General features: G+C 64.9%; 2 protein-coding genes across 3 annotated transcripts; one reads left to right on the top strand and one right to left on the bottom strand.

Moving 5' to 3' along the window:
- The first annotated feature begins 2,831 nt into the window (after positions 1 to 2,831).
- On the top strand, positions 2,832 to 11,810 carry NR2F6 (nuclear receptor subfamily 2 group F member 6). The gene is made up of 4 exons (XM_070586499.1): positions 2,832 to 3,325; positions 6,747 to 6,841; positions 9,478 to 10,044; positions 11,114 to 11,810. The coding sequence occupies exons 1-4, from the start codon at positions 3,039 to 3,041 to the stop codon at positions 11,386 to 11,388; spliced, it is 1,224 nt and encodes a 407-aa protein (XP_070442600.1). The 5' UTR covers positions 2,832 to 3,038; the 3' UTR covers positions 11,389 to 11,810.
- Positions 11,811 to 14,341: 2,531 nt separating this feature from the next.
- Positions 14,342 to 16,514, bottom strand: OCEL1 (occludin/ELL domain containing 1). 2 transcript variants are annotated; one of them, XM_070586500.1, is made up of 6 exons: positions 16,392 to 16,514; positions 15,888 to 16,064; positions 15,577 to 15,758; positions 15,142 to 15,361; positions 14,918 to 14,971; positions 14,342 to 14,732 (listed from the first exon to the last, which is right to left on the bottom strand). In XM_070586500.1, exons 2-6 carry the CDS (start codon positions 15,963 to 15,965, stop codon positions 14,610 to 14,612), a joined length of 657 nt encoding a protein of 218 aa, XP_070442601.1. In that variant the 5' UTR covers positions 15,966 to 16,064; positions 16,392 to 16,514; the 3' UTR covers positions 14,342 to 14,609. The 2 variants fall into 2 exon arrangements, with proteins under 2 accessions (XP_070442601.1, XP_070442602.1); XM_070586501.1 differs by having other exon boundaries at positions 15,196 to 15,361.
- Between the last annotated feature and the right edge of the window lie 253 nt (positions 16,515 to 16,767).

Here is a 16,767-nt window from a genome sequence, read left to right as displayed (position 1 = left end):
ACCTTCGCACCCCGCGCACACCCTCTGGACCGAGGCCGGCTTTGAGAAAAGCAGGGAAACCGAGGCGGGCAAGGTCGCCCATGGCGGGGCACGGGAGCCGACCTTACCCGCTCTTGTCCCCTCTCTCCCCAGTAGTGCAAGAATGACCTTAGCCCCCAGACTCACAAGGTTGCCCCTGCTGGGGGGCCGGGGGAGGGGACAAAAGCAGACGAAGTGACCTGTTGGAGGGTGGGAGGAGTTCGCGCTGGAGGAGGGCCGGGGCAGGTTCCCAGGCCGCCAGCCGGCGCTAGCCGTTCCCACGGGTGCCCCCGCGCAGATGGGCCCGGGCCTCTTTGTCCCCGTCCGCGGCCGCCGCAAGGTCAAATGTCACCGCGGGGCCGCGGGCAGGGGTCAGGGGGGTGGGGCCGGACTCCCTCAGGGCCCCAGGGGGTGCGGGGCGGCGGAGTACTGGGAGGGGGCGGGGCGGCCGCCGAGGGGTTGGACCAGCCTGGTTCTGGGGTCTGCGGCGACTTTCTTCCCCTAAATCTCCAAACTGGCCCCAGACTGTCGCTTCTGAACCGGCCCCCAGACTTGTGTCCCTCAAACCCGGTTCCCTGCCCCACCCCTCCCCTCTCCCTCCCTTCCCTGAGCCTTCTTTCCCTTCCCAGTCTCCCTTTCTGATCCCTTCTCTGAGATCCCCACCCCGTCTTCCCTTGCCAAGGATCTTAGAAAGTCCCGCCAGGGGCCTAGGACCCGTGTCCTCGCCCCAAATACAAACCAGCCAGCGCCCCCACATTGCCGGACAGCCCCAGAACCAAAGGGTCCTCTCTAACCTTCCAGGTCCCCGTTCCCCAGGGGGCTTACAGGGCAGAGAACTCCACTCTGCTCAGACCCATGGGAAGTCCTTGCTCTTGGCTAACTCTAGTCCTTCTTAGTTTCTGTATTTGCTAAAACCTCCCCCACATCATGTCCAGCTAGACCCTCCCTGAGAGTGCTGTGCCTGGCTTTTCCAGAACCTCGGTGTCCTAAGTGTTGCAATGTCTCCAGGCATCCCCAGCGCCGCGCCCGCCCACCACCACGGAGGGTGCTCCCTCAGATGTCATATGGAGAGGGGATGCCTTTTCCCAAGGCCTCTTCCTGAGAGAGGCGGGTGTAGGAGCCGGCGGGGGGTAGAGGGTACTGCTCTCCTGCCCGCAGCCCTCCCAGAGGCCCAGCCACGTGCTCTGGTGTCTCGCTGTGGGCCCTGCGCAGGGCAGAGGCGACTGAACCTGCGGGACTCCGAGGGGAAAGGTCACTCCAGCAAGGGCTTTTCCAGCCGGTTAAACGTTAACAGGCCCAGAGCTAGAGGCTGGCTTCCCCAGCCCGGAGGAGCGGGGGCATACAAAGGGTGCTTAATAAATGCTGGTGGGCCCCAGCTGGCGTCTGGGGCGTGGGGGGGCGGGAGTGGGGTGGGGAGTTGGAGGCGGGGCGGCAGCTGGGAAGCTCCGGGGAGCCTGGAAGAGACATCTGCAGTCCAGCCGGCCGCCCGGCCAAGCCCTTTCTGTAAAGCTCAAAAAGGAAAGGAAATTAAGGAGGAAAAAGGGCAGGCCCCAGCAGGGGTGGTGGGCATTCCTGCCGCCTCCAGCCTGGCTGGGCTGGGCGCCCTGCCCCCAGAGGCCTGAGATTCTGCCGAGGGGCCCCCTGACCTCGCGCCCCCGCCTGCCGCAGACCGCAACATCCCTTCCCCCTGGAGATTCCGAGCACCAGGTGTTAGCCCAAGCAGAGAAAGGGTGCGGTGGGGGTCGGACGCGGCGACTTTCTGGAAGAGGAAGCAAACACAATCCATCATGCGACTGTGCAAAGAAATGCCCCAGGCTCTGTGTGTGCGTGTGTGTGTGTGTGTGTGTGTGTGTGTGTGTGTATTGCGCAGGGGCGTGCCCCCCGGGTGCAACTGGCCCCCATTATTGCTTCTGCCGGGAATGCAGGGGGGGTTCGGAGGGGCGCCTCGAGGGCGGCTGAGCGACGCAACGTCCAAGGCCGGAGGTGGAGGGGAGGGCCTCGGACAGACATCTTGGCGAGGCTGCGGAAGGGCAGAGGGCAGCGGCGGCTCAGGCTCCCGCCGCGGCCCGGCAGGGGTTAAGGCTGGAGCGGCGCGGGGGGGGCGGCGAGGGGGCCGGGGAAGGGGGCAGGGTCAGGCCGGCGGCCCGCGCCCCGCCCCCGCCCCCCCGCCGGCCCGGGCGCCGGGCGCCGCGCACGGCCACCCATGCCCTTATAAGGGCGGCCGTCGCCGGGGCAACGAGCGCCCGCCCCCAGCCCGCGGCGCGCGCCCCTGCCCCCGCCCCCGCCCCCCGCCCGCCCCGCGGATGGAACGTTGTGTGTCAAACCGGCCGCAGCGCGAGGCCGGCGCGCGGGGTCGGCGGCGGCGGCGGCGGCGGCGAGAGCGAGGCTCGGGCCCAGGCGCAGGCCCAGGCCGGGCGGGCGCGGCCGCAGCGGGGGCGGCAGCTCGGGGAGCGCCGGCCCGCGGCCCTGCAGGTCCCGCTCAGCCGCCGGGGGGCCCGGGGGCCCCAGGGGGCGCGGCGACCGGCCCCGGCGCGCGCCCGCCGCCCCTCCCCCCCGGCGCGGGCGGCCGCGCAACTTGCGGCCAAACTTTCCCCCCGGCCTCCAGCGCTCCGATGGCGGCCCGCTAAGTTGGCCGCAGCCCCCGGCCGAGCGGCGGCCAGGCCAGAGGGCGCCCCCTGCGCAGCCCGGGCCGGGCCATGGCCCGCGCGCCCCCGCTGGGGCTCCAGGGCGGCGGGGCGCGAGTCCCCGGGGCCCCCGGCCCGCGCCTCTAGCGTGCCCCCCCCGGCCCCGGGCCCTGCCTCGCGCACGCGTGGGAAAGTTGGCCTGGAACCGGCCCGACCAGTTCCGCCCGGGCGCGCGGACCGGCCGCAGGAAGTTGCTGCAAAACTTTTCTGGGGGGTGCAGCCGGTGCCCCCCGCGCGCCGGGGCCGGATGCGCGCCGGGTAGGGTCCCCCGGGCCGAGAGAGGTGCCCGGAGGGAGGAGCGCGGAGGGGGCGCCCTGGCCCCGCTGCCCTGGGGCTATGGCCATGGTGACCGGCGGCTGGGGCGGCCCCGGCGGCGGCGGCGGCGACACGAACGGCGTGGACAAGGCGGGCGGCTACCCGCGCGCGGTCGAGGAAGACTCGGCCTCCCCTCCCGGCGCCGCCAGCGACGCGGAGCCGGGCGACGAGGAGCGGCCGGGGCTGCAGGTGGACTGCGTGGTGTGCGGGGACAAGTCGAGCGGCAAGCACTACGGCGTCTTCACCTGCGAGGGTTGCAAGAGCTTCTTCAAGCGGAGCATCCGCCGCAACCTCAGCTACACCTGCCGGTGAGCCCTCTATCCGCGCCCCGCCGCCGCGCCCCCAGCCCCGGCCTGGACCGGGCCTGTGACCTGCTCGGTCACCTTGGGCCTGGTGCTGACCTTCCCTGGGCCTCCACTCCCCCTCTGGGATAGGGGCACAGGTCCCTCTTCCCCTCTCCCTTCCGTTTCTAGGGTTGTGTATACAGTCGGCGCTGTTTCGATGCGGGTCCCTCATCGGGTGGTCCCTTGCGGCTTCCGCCCCAGTTACTTGCTCCTCCTCTCTCCCTCTTTTCTCCGGAGAGGGGTCATCTCCGCGGGGGGGAGGGGTTAGGGGTGCTGTCAGGGTGGCACCCTAACCCCAGGGCATCCCTCCTCTCGGGCATCCGGGCGCACGGGGGCCCCCGCGGGAATCGAACGTGAAACTTGGACTGTGGGGCTCGAAGCGTCCAGGGGCCATTGTCTGCGGCCGCGCGGATCGATACGGCGCGCCCTTGGGGTCAAATATCACTTCCAAAGTCGCCCTGGCCACCGAGGCGGCGGCCGGAGCGAGACTGGGTGGCAGAGGGCGGCCTCCTTCGCCTGGGGGGGCCGTGCTGTGGGGTGGAGCTGGGTCTGCCCATGGGGGGAACCCCCCGGGCTCACCCTGGGCCTTGGGTCACCGGAAGCCGCCGCTGGGAGGACTGGGAGGGCGGCTGGATCTGCCCGCGCCTCGGCTGCTCCCCGCCCCCGTGCCCTCTCACCCCTGGCAGGAGTCGGGGCAGACCGAGGCTCCCGGAAAATCCCTGAAACTTCGCTGGCCTCTCAGACGGGGTGGGCGTGAATGCTCCGAGAAGGAGCCGGGGCGCCTTAGGTTGCAGTCCCGGCTGACAGGGCGTGGCCTTGCCAGCTTCTCTGGTTGGTCCTGGGGCATTAGGTCCCCTGGAGAAGGTTCTGGGGTTGGGTGTCCCTTTCCCACCGTTTTCTGGTGAGCGTCCTTTCGCTCCGTTGACAAGCCCCACTCTGCGTCCTCTGAACGTGTACGGCTTTGCAGAGCCAACATGGAGAGTCCCATGCTCCAGATGCGCAAAACTGAGGCCGGAGAGCCTTGCCCTGGGTCACCGGGGGGAGGCCCTGCCGCACTTGGGCTTAGCAGGGGGCACGTGGGGCTGGCGAGAGGGCGGTGGTTGAGTCGAGGTCAGGGCATCCCCCTGGAGAGCTGCTGATGGAGGGCTCGTTAGCAAGGCCACCAGGCGGGACACCCAAGGCTGGAGTTTGGCCCCAGGTCCAGGGTCAGGGCTTGTCTGGGGTGGCCGTGTGTGCTCTGTTTAGGGGGTGGGGGGCTGGCTTAGTCCCTCCTCCCGCGCTAACTGGGCCACCAGACTTTGGCCTCATTCTTACTGCTGCAATAACTGCCTGCTCTCTGGCCGGGTCTTTAGGGAGGGCAGGGAGGGGTTCAGGCACTTTCCGGGTCCAGGGGCTCCCTGAGGGCGGGGGCAGGGAGCACCAAGGTGGAGGAAGGAGGCAGCATTGTTTGGAGCTGGCAGGTTCTTCAGAAGCTCTGTGCTGGGTCACCTGGTGAAGTCACTGCTGCTCTCTGAGCCTCAGATTGATTCAGCAAAGTCTCCTCAGAGCCCAGCTTGGGTGGTTCCCCAGAGAAACCCAGCTCCAAGCCCAGCCCTCTTCCATTCGGGAGGAGACAGAGCCGCAGATGCCCCCAGCCTGTGGCCTGGGCTGGGCAGAGGGAGGGATGGGCCTGGGGTCCCAGGAGGGAGCAAGGGGCTCTGCCTGAGGCTCAGGGAGGGCCGCTTGAAGGAGGACCACAGAGGGGGCCTGCCGCCTGAGGGCACTCCTGCAGAGAGCTGCCCTAGGACGCTTCGTGGCAGGTCAGGGGCACTGTCGTCAGGTGAGAACCCCAGGCGGGGGAGAAGTTAGACTGAGTGGATCTGAGATGCTGGACCGAGGGTGTCACGGAGCCACGGAGGATGTGTGGACAAGAGAGGGTTGGGATCAAATTGGACTGGAGGCCAGAAGCTCAGTGAGGAGGCTGAGCTGGGCCACAGAGTTGGGCCAAGCATGTGCTCTTTAGGTGGGATAGCAGGCAGAACTTCCCATCTGGAGGGACAGGAGACCTGTCCTGACTCCACACCTGGGGAAGTGGTGGCAGAAGGTTCAGGGCCTCCGCTGAGGTCAGGGGCCCTTTCCACCCAGCTGCTCAGGACCCTCCCCCGCCTGCTTGCTGGGCTTTGTTCTGGTTCTGCCTGAGCTCCTTCCGCCCTAGCAGGGCCTCTTCCTGGGGGCTCAGGCTGGTCCAGGGGCAGAGAGCAGAGGCCTGGGCTCACAGGCCAGGCCAGGACCCTGGGCACTTGGAGGTCCCCCAGAGCCTCAGCTCTCCTAAAGCTGCCATTGGGACCCCCAGCTGGGGCCTGGGTCTTGAGGCACTGCCCCAGGGCCCCCAGATTTCCCCAGACCCGGCGCCTCCTACTATTGGCGGCCTCTGGCCTTCCTTTTCCAGGTGAGGAGCCTGAGGCGGGGTGGAAAAGTGGCTGCCTGGGCCTGGGCGGGTCTGCTTGTCACCTACCTTGAGGGTTTCATTGTGGTTGCCTCCGGCACCCTCATGGTGGCCTGGCGGGGCTCCCAGGGTGTCTGCCCTGGGCTGCGTGCGGAGAGATGTGGAGGGAGCAGAAGGTGCCAGGGCATTTGAGGAACAGAGGCCTGAACCTGCCTGCCTGAGGCTGACCTTGGACAGACAGACGGACAGATGGAGAGCTCACTCTCTTGCAGGGCAGGGCCCTTGGGAGGAGCAACAACGATCCCCCAAGAGCCACCCAGAGGAAGCTTCTTGGGCTCAGTTAGAAGGTGGGAGGTCTTCCCACAGGAGGGGAGGTGGGGGTGGGACCTTAAAGGGGGGACAGGCATTCATTCATTCATTCGTTCCTTCATTGGTGGCAGCCTTGTGCAGGACAATGATGCTGGGCCCCACAGTGCTGTGACCCCATAGGGGTCCCTGGCCTGGCCCCTAGTCTCTTGGTCATCTCTCAGAACCCTGCTCCCTGACTCCGTTCTTTCTCTGCTCTCACATTGCTCTTGGGACAAAGACTCCACCCCTTAGGCTGACAATGGCCAAGTAAAATGAAACTGTTTAGGCCTCCATATTTTCAAATTTCCAAGCTTTCGCTCTCTCTGATCATCTGGGGAACTTCTGTTCATCCTTCAAAACCCAGTTCCAGCATACCCTCCCTAGTATGCTAATCTGCTTTGCCATGGACTCCTATTCATCCATCACCACCCACCCCGACTCTTCTTTCCTCTTTGCAGACCTGCAGGCTTAGCCCCTGGGCCCCTTTGAGGTCACTTCCCCAGCCCCAGGGAGGCCCCCAGTGGTGTTTCTCTGGTGCATCCTTCAAAGTGGCTCAGGGAGCAGGATGTAGGTGTCCAGGTGACCCCCACGGTGACCTCTGAGTGCTCGCAGGTCCAACCGTGACTGCCAGATCGACCAGCATCACCGGAACCAGTGCCAGTACTGCCGTCTCAAGAAGTGCTTCCGGGTGGGCATGAGGAAGGAGGGTGAGTCCCCGTGGGGCCGGGCGCGGGGGCGGGCGGGCTCTGGGCCTGCTGACCTCACCTCTGAGCCGGGCCGGGCCCTGGGCTGCGGGAATCTGATTAGCCGGTGGGCAGCCATGTCAGGACTGCTCTCCCCGGGCCCCTGAGGCAGGTTCCCTAGCCCTGCCGCGTCGGTGGCCCCCTGCCCCCAGCCCGGCCACCACTTTCTGAACAAGGGTATACTTTTTTATTTGATTTGCTTTTCTCCTCCCTGCCTCCTCGTGTTTGCCCAAGGCAGGAGCTCGCCCGATAGAGGCAAAGGGCTGTTTACCCTTCCGCCTGACCCCGGGCACCCGGAGCCAGGGCAGGCCAGCCTCCTGTCCCTGCCCCGGGGACTTGGGCGGACACATGCGGGGCAGCTGGGCCTAGAACTCAACCAAACCCCCTTAGAGTTCAAGCGGAACCCAGAGACTTGCGCACGGAGCCTGGGCACCCCACCCCGGGCTTCATGCCACTGCGTGTGCTCTCAGGGCCAGGCTGTGGCCACGGCTTCTCTCCACCTGCAGCCGGAGTCTCTCCTGCTCTGAAGTTGGCTGCTTCTCTGCTGGGCCTCTGTGGAAGAAGCTGGGAACAGCTGCTCAGAGTTTTTCTTTTAAAACCGTCTGATCATTCACTCCCTTTGATCCTTTTAAGTCTGAGGTGACTCTCCTGCCCCACCCCCGCACCTGCATTTTGCCTCCATTTGACCTAAAATCCTACTGTACCTTAAATCAGAGCTTCAGATCTCTAAAGTTTCAGGAGTGGAAATGATCATAATCTTAGCTCATGCCTGAAAGCACAGTCCTACCTCAGGGCCTTTGCACAGGCTGATTCCTGTCTGGAGCCTCCTTTCTTCAGATACCTGCTTGGCTTCCTCTCTCCCCTCTTTTACAGTTTGCTCAAACACCACCTCCTCAGAGAAGCTCTCCTGATTGCCCCTCGCCATCCCCTTTATTTCACACCATCCACCTTGCTGTCTGATTCACTTGCCCCCCCACAAGCACGGCTGCTCCCCGAGGTCAGGGGCTCTTGTCTGGTTTTCTGACATATCCCCAGTGCCCCCAGCAGGTCCTGGGACACAGAAGGCACTCAGTAAATGTCTCTGGGCTTGAATGACAGTCTGTTTAGGTCTTACTTCGTGCCAAACAGGTTATTAGAGTGCCACCTAATTCAGTGATTGGTGTCAGCATTGCTGTTATCACTGTCAGCATGTGCATTTTACAGACGGGGAAACTGGGCGCACAGTGGAGAGGCGGGGCCGTTTGCTGGGGTCAGAGAGCAGTAGAGTTGTGTGGGACTTGAACCCGTGGTCTGGGCTAAATGAGGAGGAGGAAGAGCTGGGGAAGGGGTGCTCAGAGTGGGAACAGCAGGTGCAAAGGCCCTGAGGTGGGACCATGGCTGGGGGATGGAGGGATGGTGAGGTGGGGTTTACAACTCAGTGAGCAAAGGGGGAAGGAGAAGCTCTCCGATCCCCCAGAGCCAGGGGTCAAGCTGGCATTCACTGCAGCCCCATCCGGCCACACTCATTTGACAGGCGACCCTGAGACTTAGAAGTCCCCTGAGCAGGCTGGAACCTGAGCCTCTGCCTCCCTGCTCAGCTCTGCCACCCCCGGGTCCCCCCCAGGGCCCGCTCCCCATCCACCCCATGGTGGGTTGACCAGAAGTTCACGGGGGTGACGGGACAGGACGTGCCAGCTCATTTCAGTTGGTTCATTAGTCTGCCTGGCACCGGGCCCAGCCTGGCACGGGCTGGACAGGCATGCAGCCACTCTTCCTCCTCTTTGTGCCTCGGTTTCCCTCTCATCCACCTGGTCACCTGCGACACTGGCCAAGGCCGGCAGTGGGTCCTGCTCTCCTCACAGCAAGGCTCCTGAGGGTCGCTGAGCTTTATTGAGCACGTCCCGCAGGCCAGGCTGCTGCTGCTAGCGCTGGGCGGCTGCAGGGACCCCGCGGGAGGTCTGCTGGGGGCGGGTAGAGGTCTCCCCCTGGATTCCCCGTGATTGACAGGTCAGCCTCCTTGGCTGCAGAGCAGAGCTCACACGGTCCAGTGGGAGGGGGCCAGGTGTGGATTAAATTAGCCCTCCCCTAGCGGCCCCATTCCCGCGCCAAGGTCCCTGCACCAGGCTCCTCTGCGGGGAAGGGGTGGGGATGGTGGCTGGCCCTGGCCTCAGGCTGGAGGCACAGGGCAGGGCAGGGGGGCCCTGTAAGGCCCCGGCCTCCCAGCGAGCTGTTCGCCCATGGGGTGGGGATGGGGTTCCAGGGGACGGCTGGGCGTCCTGGGCCTTGGAGCCGAGGGGCCAAGTGGCCCTCTAATGACTGTCTCCCCTCTTTATTCCTCCCCCCCCCATGACTCCGGCCCCTGCTTTCCCCTTCCTCCTTCCCTGTTCCTCCCTCTTCCTGACACCCCACCCTCCCCTCTCTGGTGTGTCCGTGTCCGTCCCCCCCCCCCCCCGCCCCGGGGCCCTCAATCCCTTTCCCGTACCCATTTCCGTGACTCTTCTTCTCCATCTCCTTCCCTTCCCCATTTCCTGCGGGGGGCGGGGGGTGCTCTCTCCCGTCCCCTCCGTGCCCTCCTCCCCGCTTCCCTTCCCTGCGGCCCGACCCCCTCCCTCCCCTCGCAGCGGTGCAGCGCGGCCGCATCCCGCACTCGCTGCCGGGCGCCGTGGCCGCCTCCTCCGGCAGCCCGCCGGGCTCGGCGCTGGCGGCGGCGGCGGCGGGCGGAGACCTCTTCCCGGGGCAGCCGGTGTCGGAGCTGATCGCGCAGCTGCTGCGCGCCGAGCCCTACCCCGCGGCGGCCGGGCGCTTCGGCGCGGGGGCCGGCGCGGCGGGCGCCGTGCTGGGCATCGACAACGTGTGCGAGCTGGCGGCGCGGCTGCTCTTCAGCACCGTGGAGTGGGCGCGCCACGCGCCCTTCTTCCCCGAGCTGCCGGTCGCCGACCAGGTGGCGCTGCTGCGCCTCAGCTGGAGCGAGCTCTTCGTGCTGAACGCGGCGCAGGCGGCGCTGCCCCTGCACACGGCGCCGCTGCTGGCCGCCGCCGGCCTCCACGCCGCGCCCATGGCCGCCGAGCGCGCCGTGGCCTTCATGGACCAGGTGCGCGCCTTCCAGGAGCAGGTGGACAAGCTGGGCCGCCTGCAGGTCGACTCGGCCGAGTACGGCTGCCTCAAGGCCATCGCGCTCTTCACGCCGGGTGAGAGGCGGGCGCGCGCCCTGCGCCCCGAGGCCTCCACCCCCAGGTCCCGGGGTCCCCGGACCCAAGGCTGGCTCTGGCTGGCCCCGTGCCTCGGGCTCCCACAGCCGCTCTCCCTGACTCCCAGGCTCCCCGAGCCACCGCCCCGCCGCCCCCTCATCAAGGTGTTCTTGCTCGGTGAGGGGTCGTGGCGGGGGGGGGGGGTGTCCTCTGACACTTGGTTCTGGCCTTCATTCCCTGATCTCTGTCCTTCCTAAACCCTCTGACCCACTCTGCCGACTTAGGGTTCTCTTCCCGCACGCACGCGAGGCTGCCCCTCTCCCTGGGTCCCAGGCCCCCAACCCGCCCCCTGGGTGGCGTCCGCGCGGCTCGGGCCACGCTGCACGCGTAGGGGCGGGGCTTGGGGGCCCCTCCCGCCGAGGGGCGGGGCTGTCCGGATACCGGCCTTGCCCTGAGTGACGGCAAAAGCCGCACCTTATTCCGGGGACTGGTGGCCGGCTGGCTCTGCGCTCTGGATGGCGCAAGATCCCGCTAGGTGTCTCCCTGGGGCCAGGGATGCGGCAACCATACGCAAGCCTCTGGGACGGGCCTTGCATCTGATAAATATGGCTTTGTCCCTCCTCCTTTCCCAGAAGACTGCCCCCCACCTTCACGGCCCCGGCTAGATGCTGTGCCATGCTGTGCCGGTCACTCACAGCCCGGGCTCCTCTGGGCTGTCTGAATACCGCCTCGGGGCTTTGCCTTACTCCCCGAGTTCCCTCCCCAGCTTCCCCTTGAGCTTGATTAGAACTTGTCTCCGGGCCAGGCATCTCAGTCGGGTGGGTCCCCCTGCACCCTTGAGACATCACTGCCCCTAGCCCTGTGTCATCGCCCTTAGATGAGGCCACCTCAGTATCTCTAGGACCGACACTGCCTTAGATACTTCTGTTTGTGTCCAGGTCCCATCTCCCACCCCGAGTGCCCGGTCCTTCCGTACTCACACCCTGAGTGGTGGCCCCCAGTCACCCCTGGGGCCCTGCATCGTCCCGCCACCTCCCACCCCTGTCTCACCTCGCCCTTGTGCCCCCAGATGCCTGTGGCCTCTCGGACCCCGCGCACGTGGAGAGCCTGCAGGAGAAGGCGCAGGTGGCCCTCACCGAGTATGTGCGGGCCCAGTACCCGTCCCAGCCACAGCGCTTCGGGCGCCTGCTGCTGCGGCTGCCCGCCCTGCGCGCCGTGCCCGCCTCCCTCATATCCCAGCTCTTCTTCATGCGCCTGGTGGGCAAGACGCCCATCGAGACGCTGATCCGGGACATGCTGCTGTCGGGCAGCACCTTCAGCTGGCCCTACGGCTCGGGCCAGTGAGCGCCGGGCGGGCGCCGGCCTCCGGGCAGGGAAGCCCGGCCGCCACGGGGACCCCAGGTGGAGGACCCCGGCTGCTGTCTTCGGACTCTTGTTTTTTTAAAGACTGTGAAATGTTTGTCTTTTCTGTTTTTTAAATGATCATGAAACCAAAACGAAACTGGTGGTTCAGACTCCAGCTTTGTCCTCCCCACAACCCCTGGCCAAGATGGGGCCTAGGGCCTGAGGGGCCAGCGGTGGGGACCTCGTGGGCGTGGGGTGGGCTCCCCTGGTGTGATGGACAGAGGCCTGGCATCTGGACTGCAGGGGCAGCCCCAGCGGGCAGTGGTGGCGCGCCCCAGGTGGGTCCTCTGGACATGTCATCTCCGTCAGACACTACATGACAAATGAATCAAGGCCACTAATAAAAATGTTTCCTGCCTGCACGACCCAGCATCTTTGTGAGGGGAGCGCGGGATGGGATGGGGCCTGCCGGGAGCACCCACACGCAGCCATCTGGAATAGCCACAGCCTAACGAGAGCCCTCCTTGCTGCTTTTGTTAGACAGTTTTGTGGGGAAACAGGCTGGGGGCAGGGTGTGGGGCTTGAGGTCAGCCAGTCAGCCCAGCAGGTGGCTCAGGTTCAAATTGAAGCTCTGGCCTGGGCTGGGAGCTTCGCGGATTGACACATGCCCTGAACCAAACGGTGTTTCACCGTTCATCACGGTGTCTGGGCCCCAGTGTCCTCCGAGAAACGTCTGGGGCCAGCTTTTTTTTTAAAGATTGGCCCTGAGCTAATATCTGTTGCCAATCTTTTTTCTTCTCCCCAAAGCCCCCCAGTACATAGTTGTGTATTCTAGTTGTGCTATGTGGGACGCTGCCTCAGTATGGCTTGATAAACGGTGCTCGGTCTGCGCCCAGGTTCTGAACCAGTGAAGCCCTGGGCTGCTGAAGCAGAGCATGTGAACTTAACCAGTTGGCCACAGGGTGCTTCGTGGGCTAGTTCTTTCCCAGCCCAGACACAGCCCTCCATGCCCCTGGCCACAGTGATTGGTTCAGGGAGGCCCAGAGCTGGCCAGTGAGATTGAGTGGCAGGATTTGGGACTAGGAAGATATAATCAAAGCAAAGCAGAGGCAAAAGATGAACATCAATATTGCTGGATAACTTTCGAGCTCCTGGATCAAGCCATACCTGAAACCATTAGACTTCAGTTTCAGTTCCATGAGCTGACTTCCCCTTTTGTGCTTGAGCCAGTTTAGGTATGGTTTCTTCTCACACATAACTTAAACACTGTTTCCGAGATTGGCATTTGGAAGGCAGGGACCTCTAAGGATAGACTTTGAAATGTGGAATTCACTCAGTTGATACAGGGTGATGCAGGTCACCAGGAACCCTGCCATCCTGGCCTTGGAGGTTTGTGCCCCAGCTCTGTGGTCGTTCCCAGGACTGTGGCTCTAGTGGGTGGGTAAAGGAGGCGTGGCTAGTGGTGGGGGGTGTACCCCTGGGTCCTGACTGAGGTCTTGCCAGGCAGACAAGCCGTCCATCAAAGATGCCCTGAAACAGTGAGAGAAGAACTCCGGCCTCACGCTGCAGTCAGGGCCGGCGCTCAGTCCAGGAAGCAGTCCCAGTCCTCCCAATGCTCCCCGTGAGCACTCCCAGCCTCCCCCATGTCCACCTCGGAGGGGGCCTGGGAAGAGCGGGGAGTGAGGCTGCTGCCCGTGGAATGAATGAGGGTCTCGTGATATGCTCTGCACCCAGAAGGGGCCTGGGATGGATAGGCTGCAGGGCTCCCAGTGGAGGCTGTACTGGCTTCTGCTGTGGGTCAGCATCTTCCACGAGGTCCTGTGGGTAAGTGAATGTGTCGCTCCAGTCGGGCTGGACAGCAATGCCCCATTTCTCAGATTCACAGGACATCTGAGGACTAGCAAGCCCATTCCAGTCCCCAGGTCAGTCTTGCGTGCCTGTTCAGACCTGACTGCTGAACTCCTACTTCTTTTACAAAACCCTACCGATATGGCCCCCCTGCAAAAAGACCTCTTGAGCCTCCTTGGTTGTTAAGGCTGCCATCCTGCCCTCTGTTATTGCTCTATCACATTGGGCCCAGGGCTGTCTTCCCTGGGGACAGGGGCTCCATGAGGACTGATCTCGGACTGAGGCCTCTCTGTGACCCTGTGGCTGGCACTGCCTTTGCTGCCTGCAGTCTGCCTCCCTGTGGCTCCCTCGGGAGGCCAAGACTCAAAGAGGGCCCAGGGGGTCTGGCCTTGCCCATGCCCCACCCACCTGGGCCCTGGCATGGGGTGGACACCGAAGGACCATCCTCAGACCAGGCACGTGAACTGGGCTCACAGCACAGCGGCGACCACGGCTCAGCCTGTGCCGCCCGGGAGCCGTGGACGAGTTTAGGGGCCCACCTACCCGCGCTGGCGTCCCCCCCCGCTGGGCTGTCCCCAGCATCGCGCCACAGGAATTCTCCAGGACACAACCCCACAAGACTTGGGACCCTCCGCCTGGTGCGCCCTGTGACCAGCCCTGCGGGAACTCTGGCCCGGGGGCTCCCCGCCGCGGCCAGCCCAGGAGGCGAAGCTGCAGGGGCCCTGCGCTTCCCGCCGGACAGCCCCCGAAGGCTCTGCGGGGAGAAGGAGCCCCTGGACAGACGAGGGTCCACACCCTGCCCGGAGTCCCTCTCTCAAAACCCGATCTTCTTCCCTCTAGAAAATGGAAGAACAGGGGCCGGCTCCGTGGCCGAGTGGTTAAGTTCACGCGCTCCGCTGCGGCGGCCCAGGGTTCGGATCCTGGGCGCGGACATGGCACCGCTCGTCAGGCCACGTTGAGGTGGCGTCCCACATCCCACAACTAGAAGGACGTGCAACTAAGATATACAACTGTGTACGGGGGGCGGTTTGGGGAGACAAAGGAGAAAAAAAAAAAAAGAAAATGGAAGAACAGATTTTTGGTGCCAACAGAGTGAAATCAGGAGTAGATATTTAATAAACGTTTATTCCCCTGGGATGGAAAGCAGGACCTGACTTAGGGGACTGACTGAAACCTGGGGTCCCCATGGGGTCAGGGCCGGGGGTCCCAGACAAGGTCCTGGGAGGACTTCCTGGAGGAGGGGCCCTCAAAGCTGAGCCTCAAAGGCCGAGGCATCGGGACTCAGGCGGGTGGACAGCAAGGGCTGAGGCCTGAGGCGGGACGAGAGGCCAGGGCAGAGTGGGACGTGTCCCTGTGCCTGGGTGCCAGGATGCTCAGAAGTACACAGAGCCCTCGCTGTCTCCTTGCTCGTCGAACTTCCGGATCTGCGTTTTGAGGTGCCTCAGCTTGCCCTTCAGGTAGCGGCAGCGAGCCTGCTTGTCCAGGAAGCTGGGGTCCTGGGCAGGGCAAGAGCCGGGAAGTCCTTGTGGCAGTCTGGCCTATGGCCCTCAAGCTGTTCGACTTTTTGCGTTTTCCTCTCTGAGCCTGTTTTCTTTCCTTGACACTGGGCTCGAGTGTCCCGGCCTCACAGGGGCCTCAGGGACACAAGGCCAGGCTGCGGGCCTCAGGAGGCCTGACTCACCATCTGCTTCTTCTCAAGTTCCCTCCAGATGCGGGCAGCGACGTGTGCCTCCTTCTGCAAGGGGAGAAGGAAGACGGGGGCTCAGCGGAGCTGGACCCGAGGAGGGATGGGGAAACTGAGGCTCCGAAAGACAAAGTAACCCATCTAGGGAGGACCTCAGGGGCTGACCTTGACCCATGCACTGTGGTGCCCACCCAGCCCTGTGGAGGAAGAGGCCTGGAGACCTGGAGCCAGTGGGAGGCCCGGAGGCCGCCGCAGGGATCCACCCGGTGGCTGACCTGGCTCCGGGGCGGGGGCAGTGAGTTGAGCAGGGCCTCCAGCTGCCGGAGCTTTGCCTGTGCAGCGCCCACCTCCTGCTGGAGCTCCAAGAACTCTGGGTACTGGTCCTGGAACACTGCTGCGTAGCGGCGCCGGCCCCGCTCACTATTCACTGCTGGATACTTACTTTGGGATTGAAATGGGGTCACAGCGTGAGTGTAAAGAACCCTCCCTTTGCCCTAGTCAATGTAATTAGTTTTCCTTTGTCCATGCTAGGCTCCCTGCTCCAAATGTCCTTTTTGTTTTTACTGTTTGGCAAACTCTTATTCACTTGTCAAAGCCCTAGCCTCAGTGCCCCTTCTCTGTTCCCAGGCATCAGGAACCACATGGGGGACACTCACAGCTCATAGTCGGGCACTGGCTGGGGCCTAGGTATACGTCTCCCAGGGATGGTTCCAATAGACTTCTTGGTGCCAAGGACGGGGGAGGGCAGCTCATCCTCAAATACAATCTTCTTGGGCCTTGCCCTGTGCGCCCCTGGCTGGGGCTGGCACAGACGGCAGGGAGCGCTGGCTTCCGCTCGCTGCAGACGCCGCAGGAATCAGAGTTTGGAGTTAAGGAGGGAATCGGGAAGCCGGGATCCCTCAAACTGGGGGGAAATGAAGCCCTGGCCTAGGCTCGGCCTGGGGACCTTCCTCCCGTTCAGACTCACCGGGGGCCCAGGGCCGGGCGGGAGGGTCTGCAGGGCCCCCGGGGCGCCGCGGGTCTGCCGGGGCTTCCGGGAGGGCATCGGCCTCGGGGGGGGGCCGCTCGGGCGTCCCCGGGGCAGAGGGCGGGTCCCGCGGGGGCCGCGGGGAGCCGCGCGCGGCGGGCGCGGTCGGCGGGCGGCCTGCGGACACCGGGGAGGACGCGCCTGGAGGGGCTCGGCGGGCACGCGCGCGGAGGCGGGCCCGGCCCCCTCTATTTGCATAGACGCTCGCGATTGGCCCTCACAGCACCCCCTCCCCCAGGCCCCGCCCTTGGCTGCGTCACCCGGCAGGACGCTATGCAAATAAGCCCCGTCGACACGGCGCGTCGGGCCCGGTTCACGTTAACCCCCGCGCTGCCGCAGCGTCGCCCGCTAGGGCGCGCGGAGCCCTCGGACACCACCCCCGAGAAGCGCCCCGGACTGCCGCCCCTGCTGCAGGCCGCACGGGCCGCTCCCGCCCGGGGTCACCTGTCCCAGCGTCCGGAACTCCGAGCCTGGGTCCACTCCCTGGGAGGCGCCGGAGTCCTAGTTGTGCATTAACTGCAAAGTTGGACCCGACTGGCGGGGTCGCTCCCCAGCACCGGGGCAGGGCTGGCGATGAGGGGGCGGGGCCGGCGGCGAGGGGCGGGGCCTGGCGGTGAGGGGGCGGGGCCTGGCGGGCGAGAAAGCGGAGCCACACCCTAGAAGCGCAGGTTCGCGTCCGACCAAGACACAGACCTGCTGTGTGTCTGGGGCTCAGCCTCTTTGACTCAGTTTGTCTGAAAAACCCGTGGTTTGGGCTCACTTGCACTTATCTATTTACTCAGCAATTGTATTTTTTAAACATTTCTTTAAATAATCGCTA

The sequence above is a fragment of the Equus przewalskii genome, chromosome 20 (genome assembly GCF_037783145.1).
Source record: "Equus przewalskii isolate Varuska chromosome 20, EquPr2, whole genome shotgun sequence".
Taxonomy (NCBI): Eukaryota; Metazoa; Chordata; class Mammalia; order Perissodactyla; family Equidae; genus Equus; species Equus przewalskii.
This window is presented reverse-complemented; position numbering and strand designations above follow the sequence as displayed.

Bases quoted from the DNA above. Each gene is read 5' to 3' on its own strand.
- NR2F6 (XM_070586499.1), top strand. From the start codon at position 3,039: ATGGCCATGGTGACCGGCGGCTGGGGCGGCCCCGGCGGCGGCGGCGGC. The intron at 6,842-9,477 runs GTGAGTCCCCGT...CTCCCCTCGCAG, and splicing joins GGTGGGCATGAGGAAGGAGG to CGGTGCAGCGCGGCCGCATC. The intron at 10,045-11,113 runs GTGAGAGGCGGG...TTGTGCCCCCAG, and splicing joins CATCGCGCTCTTCACGCCGG to ATGCCTGTGGCCTCTCGGAC.
- OCEL1 (XM_070586500.1), bottom strand. From the start codon at position 15,965: ATGCCCTCCCGGAAGCCCCGGCAGACCCGCGGCGCCCCGGGGGCCCTG. The intron at 15,759-15,887 runs GTGAGTCTGAAC...CGGCGTCTGCAG, and splicing joins CGCCCGGCCCTGGGCCCCCG to CGAGCGGAAGCCAGCGCTCC. The intron at 14,972-15,141 runs GTCTCCAGGCCT...CTCCCCTTGCAG, and splicing joins GGGCCTCCCACTGGCTCCAG to AAGGAGGCACACGTCGCTGC.